This window comes from Eimeria necatrix, genomic scaffold, assembly GCF_000499385.1.
Source record: "Eimeria necatrix Houghton genomic scaffold, Enh_scaff847, whole genome shotgun sequence".
Lineage (NCBI taxonomy): Eukaryota > Apicomplexa > Conoidasida > Eucoccidiorida > Eimeriidae > Eimeria > Eimeria necatrix.
In genome coordinates this window covers 1-10,000 of record NW_013654654.1, presented here as the reverse complement: position 1 = coordinate 10,000, position 10,000 = coordinate 1, and the positions used below count along the sequence as shown (strand labels likewise).

Genomic DNA, 10,000 nt, shown 5'->3' with positions numbered 1-10,000 from the left:
AACTTGCTAAGGTGTGCTCTAGGTCCTAAACCCTAAACCCTAAACGCTAAACCCTAAAGCGTATCATCTAAGTCCAGCGAAGCTGCAGCAGCAGCGTGAAGCTCGCACCCCGTGGTTAAAGCCCAAACCCTAAACCCTAAACCCTAAACCCTAAACACTAGGCCCTACAGCCAGCGACGCAGCAAACGCTGCTTCGAGGAGGCCTCCTGCGTCCAAACCCTAAACCCTAAACCCTAAACCCTAAACCCTAAACCCTAAACCCTAGGGCCTACGCGGGGTGTTTGGCGCCCTTTTGCTGGGCCCTGAGGAGGAGAAAGGGGAGGGTTTCTCGGATGTCTCCGTCGGTGAAAGTGTAAAAAGAAGATTGTTTTTTGTCTCCGGGAAAAAGTGTCTCCTTTTTGTCTCTTTTGAACTCCTGCAGCAGCTGCTGCTGATAAAAAACCCAACGCGGACACATTTGCTGCTCCTCCACGTCCAGCGGCTGCATGTACACCCCCCGCTCCCTGCAGCAGCAGCAGCAGCAGCAGCAGCAGCAGCAGCAGCAGCAGCAGCAGCAGCAGCAGCAGCAGCAGCAGCAGCAGCAGCAGCAACGGTGCTTGCGGTATTTTTTTGGGATGGACGTACAGCAGCAGCTGCAGCAGCAACGGGAGCAGCAGGACAAGCAGCAGCAGCAGCAGCAGTAGCAGCGGTAGCAGCAGCAGCAGCAGCAGTAGAAGCAACAGCAGCAGCAGCAGCAGCAGCAGCAGCAATTCGAGGTGCTGCATCGTTGCTGTTCGTTTTTGTGATACTTTTTCTAAGTTTGTGTCTCCTGCACTTCTGCTTCTTTGCTGCTTCATTACATCTAATTGGTTATTTGTTTTGCATCTTTTGCTGCTGCAGTAGCTGCAGCGCCTGCTGCTGCTGCTGCTGCTGCTGCTGCTGCTGCGCAGCAGCAGCAGCCTGGGGGCTATTGTGTCTCTGTTTGTCTCGTTAAAATTAATTTCTTTTTCTTTACTGCTGCAGAAGCAAAGAGGGCCCAATAAAGTGTCTCCTTTTTGTATTTTTTTGTCTCTTTTTGTCTCTTTTTGTCTCTTTTTGACTTTTTTAAACTCACATTTGACTAAATACCTTTTGCTGCCACCCCACAACAAACTTCTCTTCCTTCCAGCAACCCCCAGCCGTCTCTACACCTAAACGCTCATCCAAGAGGCCCTGGGGGGCCCCCCAGTACCCTTGGGGGCCCCCCCAGTACCCTTGGGGGCCCCCCAAGTCTTCCTGGGGGCCCCCCGAGTACCCCTGGGGGCCCCCCCAGTACCCCTGGGGGGCCCCCGACCCTCCCGGGGGCCCCCATAAGTGACCCTGGGGGCCCCCCACGTCTTCCTGGGGGCCCCCCGTGTACCCTTGGGGGGCCCCCCAGTACCCCTGGGGGCCCCCAAAGTGCCCCTGAGGGTCACCGGGGTACTCCTGTGCACACTGCAGATTGCCAGGGTACACCCAAGGCTCTTGGGGGCCCCCCGGGTCTCTCGGGGCCCCTGGGGGGGCCCCCGGGGGCCCCTCGGGGGCCCCCCAGGGGGGCCCCTCAGGGGGCCCCCCGGGGAACTGCTGCTGCAGCTGGCGCAGCTCTACCTCGAACACTAAGCCGTCAACAGCATCCACTTGGTGGCAGAGACAGCCCAAAGGGCCTTTTTCCATTTTGGGGAAAAAGAAGTGCTGACTTGGCCTGGATTCAGGTGTACGTACACCCCAGCCAGCCAGTCTGGACACTTCGGGGGCCCCTGGGGCTCTTTTGGTTCTTTTTGTTCTTTTTTTTTCGAAGTTTCTGCTGCAGATTGGCGCAAAACTGCGAAAAGTATGTGCGGGGGTTTTGAGGGGCCTGTCTGCGGTGTACGTACACCGCAGCTCGGCTGTGTGCGCCGCGCGCTGCAGCGCGAAGACTCGCGGCGGACTTTTTTGGGCCCCTCGGCGCCTTTTGAAGCCTTTTGAAGTGGAAAGTGGACTTTAAAAGTTATTTATTTCTATTAAATTAATTAAATAATTCCGGAAAAGTGTTTATAGTTGATTTACTGCCGCGATCGCGCGCCGGAGAAGCGCCGGTGTGCATGCAGCTCAGGTGTATCCGCAGCTCCGGTCGACACCGCGAAGTCGGAAACTGCTTTATTTAAACGAATAGAAAACTAAAATTAAATTCTTTTACAAATTAAAAATGTTTTGTTTTTATTATTTAAACTTTTAAACTCATTTGTGGCCGGTTTAAACCCCTGCGCGAGGGTTTCGTGTGTTCGGGTGTACAGACACCTCAACATCCCAGCGCCTTTTGCTCTAATTACTTCATTTAAAATTGTGAGCACGAAATAACTTTATTTTCGAAGTTATTTGCGTTTTTTGTCCCTTGCGCGAAATTTGACGACAAACCCTAAACCCTAAACCCTAAACCCTAAACCCTAAACCCTAGTGAGGTACGTTTTGCCGTCAAAGAAGGGCCGCAAAGGAGGCGGCAGCTTGACAGCAGGTTCTCCTTCATCTGTAGTGCACTGAAAACAAAAAATAAACAAAATAATAAACAAATAATAAATAAATAAATAAATAAATAAATAAATAAATAAATAAATAATAAATAAATAAATAATAAAATAACAAATAAACAGAAGTAGGGGTAAGAGAGCGGAGGGCTGCAGAGAGAGTGAAGCGGCGGCTGGGGATGAGTGACTAGGGTTTAGGGTTTACCCCCAAGGGTTTAGGGTTTAGGTTTTATCCCCAAAGGCTTAGGGTTTACGGGTTTGCCTCCAGGGATTTAGGGTTTACCTCCAAGGGTTTAGGGTTTAGCCCCAAGGGTCTAGGGTTTTAACACAGATAGTTTAGGGTTTAGGGTTTACCCCCAAGGGTTTAGGCTTTACCCCCAAGGGTTTGGAGTTTACCCCCAAGGGTTTAGGGTTTACCCCCAAGGGTTTAGGGTTTAGGGTTTAGGGTTTGTAGCTCACATGGTGGTTTTCCACAAGGGCAGCCAAAACCCTTCCCACGGCCAGCGCGGTCCCGTTGAGAGTGTGGCAGTACTGGGGCCGTTTCCTTCCCTGCTGCTGCTGCTGCCGCTGCTGCTGCTGCTGCCGCTGCTGCTGCTGCTGCTGCTGCTGCTGCTGCTGCGGGGGTCTTGAAGTGTCTCTAAAGCGGAGGTTTAGGCGGCGGGCCTGGACGCACGCATGGCGGCTTGCGGTGTATGTACACCTCAGCCCACGCCAGCCGCCTTGCAGCCCCACAGCAGCAGCAGCAGCAACAGCAGCAGCAGCAGCAGCAGCAACAGCAGCAGCAGCAGCAGCAGCAGCAGGGGACCTGGTAGTCTCTGCAGTTGGAGACAGAAGAGACCTCCAGAAAGCGCTGCAAGCCTGGCATCCACACCTGAGTAGAAAGAAAACAAAATTAAAAAAAAACAAAATAAATAAATAAATAAATAAATAAATAAATAAATAAATAAATAAATAAAGAATGAAATAAAAACAAAATATATATAAAACAAGGCCTGGCAGCAGTTAAAAAAAGAGAAACAAAAGGGACAAAAAGGAGACACTTCAGGTGTACGTACACCCCAGAAACCCCACCTCCAAGTCGAAGCAAACAGCAGCAGCAAAAGCTGTCTCTCCAGCGCACAGCTGCACCACTCTGTAAGGCAGCTGCAGCGCCCTGCAGCAGCAGCAGCAGCAGCAGCAGGAGCAGTAGTAGCAGCAAGAGAGCAGAAGCAGCAGGAGCAGCAGCAGCAGCAGCAGCAACTGCACAGCAGCAACAGCAGCGGAGACAGCAGCAGCAGCAGCAGCAGAAGTGGCTGGGGCAGGGAAGGGGAAAAGGAAGTCAAACCCTAAACCCTAGTTAAGGGTGGCAACAGCAGCAAAAGGAGACAAAAGGAGACACTTACTGCAGCAGCTGCTCCGCGTGCTGCAGCAGCTGCTGCTGCTGCTGCTCCGATTCTTCAGGTGTACAGACAGCAGCAACTTCCGTCTTGTAAAAAGTGCGCTGTCGATACAGCCCGCGGTGCTCAGACCCGTAGTTGCCATCTTCGTTGCTGCAGCAGCAGCAGCAGCAGCAGCAGCAGCAACAGCAGCAGCAGCAGCAGCAGCAAAGGCAGCAGCAGCAGAACCAACAGATGCAACGCTTAATACTTATTGGCAGCAGCAAAAAATAAAGTTAAAGCAGCAATATCTGGAGCTGCAGCTAAAGCCACAGAATAGCAGCAGCAGCTGCTGCTGCTGCAGCTTTAGCAGCAATAGCAGCAGCAGCAGTTGCTGCAGCAGCAGCAACTGCTGCTGCAGCAGCAGCAACAGATAACCCCACCGGAAGCAAGGGGTTGTAGCCGTTAGGCGTAGAGGCAGTTGGCTTGCGTGCAGCACACAGTCCCTGAGGCAGAAACCCTAAACCCTAAACCCTAAACCCTAAACCCTAAACCCTAAACCCTAAACCCTAAACCCTCACGAAGGCACTCACCTATACAACCCCAGGAGAGACACCTCTGAGGTCGGAGACATATACATCTCTTCTCCTGCTGCCTGCGCACAAACCCTAAACCCTAAACCCTAAACCCTAAACCCTAAACCCTAAAGGTCACGCCGCAAGATCCAGGGAGCACCAAAGGGGTTAGGGTTTAGGGTTTAGGGTTTAGGGTTTGGGGTTCAGGGCCTCACGAGGTGTCTCTTATCGAGTTTAAAAGTGTCTCCTTCTAGTCGCGGCAGCTGCCCCGTGGACTCCAGCGCAGACCGCCTGAAGCAAATGCAGCAGCAGCAGCAGCAGCACAGCAGCAGCAGCAGCAGCAGCAGCAGCACAACAGCAGCAGCAACAATATTAGAAGCAGCAGCAGCAGGAGGGACATCAATAGCAGCAACAGCAGAAACAATACAAGTAGCGCCAGCAGCAGTGGCAGCAGCAGCAGATGCACTACCAACAGCAGCAGCAGCAGAACCAGCAGCAGCAGCAGCAGCAGCAGAACCAGCAGCAGCAGCAGCAGCAGCAGCAGCAGCAGCAGCAGACCTGACAATCAGCGGTGGAAGCACCGGTGTGAAGCCCTTTTTAATTGCTGCTGCTTCAAAGAAACATGACAAAGCAGCATGCAGCTGTGCTGCTGCTCCCTGCAGCACGCAGCAGCGCCGGCCCCCCACTGCTGCTGCTGCTGCTGCTGCTGCTGCTGCTGCTGCTGCTGCACCCCCAGGGGCCCCAGGGGCCCCCAGGGCCCCCAAAGAAGCCAAGATCTCCAAGTGTCCCTTTGGAGACAAGCTGTCTGTACACCCGAAAGGAGACCATCTTCTGATTTCTTTATTTGCTGCTGCAGTGTCTCCTGGCTCGACCTGTAGATACACCCCAGCAGCTGCAGCAGAAGCAGCAGCTGCTGCTGCTGCTGCAGCAAACGCTGGTGCAGCAGCAGCCGCGGGAGCAGCAGCAGCAGCAGCAACCGCAGCAGCAGCAACTAAACGTGCAGAAGCAAGAGGACAGCAGCAACAGCAGCAGCACCAGCAGCAGCAGCAGCAGCAGCAGCAGCAGCAGCAACAGCAGCAGCAGCTAGAGGCGCACCCTAGGGTCTAAGCCGTTAGGCAGCAGCAGCAGCTGCTGCTGCAGCTGCTGCTGCAGCTGCTGCCGTTCTGCTGCTGCTCGCCGGCTGAGGGAGTGAAGGTTTGCTGCCTGCAGGAGACACCTCTGCGCCCTGTCTCCATTTATTTATTTATTTTAATTAATTAATTAAATTAATTAAATAATTAAATTAATTAATTAATTTAAATAAATAAATAAATAAATAAATAAATAAAAATAATTAAATTAATTTAGAAGGTTTTAATTCAGTAAAAAGAAAAGCCAACCAGAACAAGGGGCCCCACCTCTGCCTTCCTTGCTGCTGCAGAGGAAATCAGCTGCTGCTGCTGCTGCTGCTGCAGCTGCTGCTGTTCTTGCTGCTGCTGCTGCTGCTGCTGCTGCTGCTGCTGCTGCTGCTGGGTCCTTGCTGCTTCTTTCCTTTTCCGCATCAGCATGTTGAGCTCCCTAGACACCTGGCGCAGACGCGCCACCAACCCTGCAAACCCCAAACCCTAAAACCTAAACCCTAAACCCTAAACCCTAAACCCTAAACCCTGAACTATAAACCCTCTGCCGAGACCCCAAACCCGAAGCTCTAAATTAGTGTAACAAATCTTTAATGACGGGCCGTTAGACCCTAAACACTAGACCCTAGGCCCTATGCCGTAAACCCCCACCCCTAAACCCTAAACCCTAAACCCTAAACCCTAAACCCTAGTGCCCGACCCGGCAGGGCCTCTAGGGCCTCCTTGGCCTCCTGGGGGGCCCCCCGGCTTTCTAAAAGGGCCTTTGCCTCTTCTTTGCGTCTAAGGAGACAATTAATATCCATAGGCTGCAAAAAGGAGCTGGGGGCCCCCGGGGGCCCCCCTGGGGGCCCCCCTGGGGGCCCCTCTGGGGTACCCCCTGTGGGCCCCTCTGGGGGCCCCCCTGGGGGCCCCCCTGTGGGCCCCCCTGGGGGCCTCTCTGGGGGCCCCCAGAGGGGCCCCCCTGAGGGCCCCTCTGGGGGCCCCCCTGTGGGCCCCTCTGGGGGCCCCCCTTGGGGGCCCCCTGGGGGCCCCAGTGGTGCCTGTGATATGGAGGCACAGCGGAGCTCGGGGGGCCCCCGGGGGGCCCCCTCAGGTTTGCAGCAGGGTCTGGGGGCCCCCCAAATGAACCCTAGGGAGGGGCCCCCGGTGCAGGGGGCCCCCCAAGGGGGGCCCCTCCCTAGGGAGTTTGGGGGCCCCCCTTCAAGTTTCAGAGGACGGGGGGCCCCCGCGCAGCCACGCAGGCTCACTGCAACTGCAGCAGCGCCGCTAGGCAGCAGCAGCAGCAGCAGCAGCAGCAGCAGCAGCAGCAGCAGCAGCAAGGGGTAGGATAGAACACTAAATTGAGGCTTGAGGCCCCTCAGAGAAAGCCCCATAGAAGGACCCAAGGGAAAATGCTGCATGCAGCTGCAGCAGCAGCAGCAGGGGCCAGCCGAGGCGGCCTAAACCCTAAACCCTAAACCCTAAACCCTAAACCCTAAACCTACACACTAAACCCTAAAACCTAAACCCTTCTCATAAAGACCCCAAGTGGTATAAGACTCTGAAACAATTCAACTTATTCAATTCATTAATTATTCCCTTTTCTGCTGCAGGAGACATCAGGGGGGCCCCCCGAGCCTAAGGCTGGGGGCCCCCAGGGGCCCCCAGGGGCCCCCGGGGGGCCCCCAGGGGCCCCCTGGGGCCCTCTTCAGTCTATTTCTGGGCTTTGTCTGGCTTTTTTGTTGTTTTATGGAATTAAAAGTAAATTAAATTGTTTTGAGATATTTAAATGAAATAAAAATGGAAAAAGACCGGCTTACGGGGGTGGTGGTGTCTGTACACCGCAACTAGCTGTGCAGACACCCGAGACGGTCCAAACCCTAAACCCTAAACCCTAAACCCTAAACCCTAAACCCTTGATCCCGAACCCACGATAAAAGCCCTTAAACCCTAAACCCTACTACTCGCCTAGACCTCCCTGTAGAGGACCACGGGGTGTACGTACACCCCGCGCCCTCCACTCCTCTGTACAAATTCTTTCTTTTATTTTTCTTCTCAACTTTTATTTAATTATTTTTGTTTTTCTTCTCAACTTTTGTTTAATTCTTTTTATTTTTATTCTCAACTTTTATCTAATTCTTTTTATTTTTCCTCTCAACTTTTATTTAATTCTTTTATTCAGTCTTTCAGTTCCCAACAAGTTACAACACATGCACACACCTAAGAGGCTCCGGGGGGCCCCCCTGAGGGCCCCCTAGGGGCCCCCAGGGGCCCCCGAAAGGGTCACCCCTGGGGGCCCCTATGGGGGCCCCCAAGGGGGGCCCCAGAAAACCCTTTTGGGGCCCCTCATGTATATCCTTAGAGGGGCCCCAGAAAGCCTTTAAAGTGTTTCCCCAACTACCCATTCTCGGGGCCCCCGAGGGGCCCCTTGAGGGGCCCCCCAGGGGCCCCTTGAGGGGCCCCCCAGGGGCCCCCTGCGCATCCACGGGGCCCCCCACTTGGTCTTTGGGGGGCCCCTGAAGAGGCCCTCGGACAAGGACCGCCCCCACAGCATGTTGGGGCCCCTCAGGGGCCCCTCGAAGGGTTTAGAAGACCCTTTATGGGTCCTTTAGGGTTTGAAAGCCCTCCAGGGTCTTACCAGCCCACGGGGGCCCCTTTTAGGGTTTGGCTGGGAGTTTTGGGGGCCCCCAAAGGGGCCCCCAAAGGAGTTTTGAGGCCCCTTAAGAGCTTGATGGCCCCTAGGGGCCCCATAAGGACATATGGGCTCCATTAGGGTCCCCTGTAAGAAAGTGGGGGCCCCTTTTGGGGCCCCAAGAAGGGCATTGGGGCCCCTTTTGGGGGCCCCAAGAAGAGCCTAGGGGCCCCTTTTGGGGGCCCCCAAGAAGGGCCTAGGGGCCCCTTTTGGGGCCCCTAGAGGGGCCCCGGAAGCCCTTTTCGGAGCCCCTTAATAGGGTTTAAATGCCCCTTTATGGGTCCCTTGAGAACGGCCTAAGGGGCCCTTTAGGGGCCCCTCTGGGGGCCCCATGGGGGGCCCTTTGGGGGCCCCTTGGGGGGCCCCTTGGGGGCCCCTCTGGGGGCCCCTGTGGGACATTTTATACGGAGAGGACTCTGGCGAGTTTTTGAATTCTGTTTAGAAGGACATCTCCCTGAGTGCACATTCAAAAAAGACAATTTAGAAAATGTTTTTTAAAACAAAAAGAAATAATTAAATTATTTATTTATTTTGGAATAAATAAATAAATAAAAATAAATAAATGAGCAGCGAAGAAGGCCTCAGCTGCTGCATGCATCGAAGACATGTTTATCTTTTTTTCGCAAAAAAAACTTCAAATTTTTTTAAAAAGACTTTTAAACTCAACATATCTTTTTGGATTTGTTTGCAAAACCCCGGGAGGCAGAAAAGATTTATTTGGGGACTAAAAAGCAAAAAGAGGGAATTAGAAATTTATTTTTGGAGACAGAAAAAAGGCCTTTTTGCACTCTTTTGGGGTCAAAAAAAGCGGAAAAAAAGCCAAAAAGAAGCTTTTAAATCCTCTCAAACCATTTTAAACCTTTTTAACTTCTTTGGAGGACTTATTGGGACCTTGAAGGACTCAAAAAGCCGCAAAAAAAGACAAAAAAGACAAAAAAGACAAAAAAGAAAGTCACCTGCTTTATTGTCTGCAGATAAAGGAAACTCCGCGCGTCCGGGCGGTGGGCCTCGACGACGCCGTTGACGCTGTCTATGCGGCAGCCGAGGCGGCCCGAGGCCACGAAGCCGGAGATCTCTCTAAAAAGAGCAAAAAAAGGTGAAAAAAAGCGGAAATAAAGAGCAATAAACGCCGTTTCGACAAGAAATTCGGAAAGAGCTAATTGCGGAGAGAATTAAGAACCCCGAAACGAAACAAAGGGACAAAAAAGACACAAAATGGCGCCAAAACCGCGAAAAAGGGACTTCAACTCAGAAATCGCGGGAAAACAGCCAAAAAGGCCAAAAAAAGACCAAAAAGAGGGAAAAAGAGGGGAAAAAAAGGAGAAAAAAAGAGAAAAAAGAAGAAGATTAAAAGCCCCCAAGGGCTTGCAAAGCATTGCGTTGAAAAGAGCAAAGAAAAAGACACGGAAAAGGCGAAAAGGCGGCGGAAAGAAAGTACAACAACCCCACCTTTCGATGAAGGGCACTGAGACCCCAAAGGCCTCCGCCAAACTCTCCAAAGTCACCGTTTTGTAAGGCTCGAGAGCTCATAAGCCTTTAGTCGAATAGATCGAATAAAAAACAAATAGTGAGGAGAAAGGTACAAGTCGCGTTTGACGCGCTTCGCCACGGGCACTGCGAGCCAAACCCTAAACCCTAAACCCTAAACCCTAAACCCTAAACCCTCGCCCAAGTCCCGCGCTTCTACGCCTCCTCCAACGCTCATAAGCCTTTAGTCGAATAGATCGAATAAAAAACAAATAGTGAGGAGAAAGGTACAAGTCGCGTTTGACGCGCTTCGCCA

General features: G+C 52.9%; 2 protein-coding genes across 2 annotated transcripts in view; both read right to left on the bottom strand.

Annotated features, from left to right (window-relative positions):
* Positions 1-1,671, bottom strand: part of ENH_00079270 (hypothetical protein, conserved) — a gene marked incomplete at both ends in the record, with an annotated part of 2,222 nt that extends 551 nt beyond the window's left edge. Inside the window, 3 exons of the mRNA XM_013583188.1 lie at positions 169-206; positions 273-503; positions 1,094-1,671. Of these exons, the coding sequence (XP_013438642.1) occupies positions 169-206; positions 273-503; positions 1,094-1,671 (847 nt within the window). The remainder of the gene's footprint in view (positions 1-168; positions 207-272; positions 504-1,093) is intronic.
* A 3,840-nt stretch (positions 1,672-5,511) lies between these two features.
* ENH_00079260 (hypothetical protein, conserved) lies at positions 5,512-6,349 on the bottom strand (the record flags this gene model as incomplete). Its single annotated transcript, XM_013583187.1, has 3 exons — positions 5,512-5,631; positions 5,826-6,016; positions 6,247-6,349. 3 exons carry the CDS (start codon positions 6,347-6,349, stop codon positions 5,512-5,514), a joined length of 414 nt encoding a protein of 137 aa, XP_013438641.1.
* Positions 6,350-10,000: the final 3,651 nt, after the last annotated feature.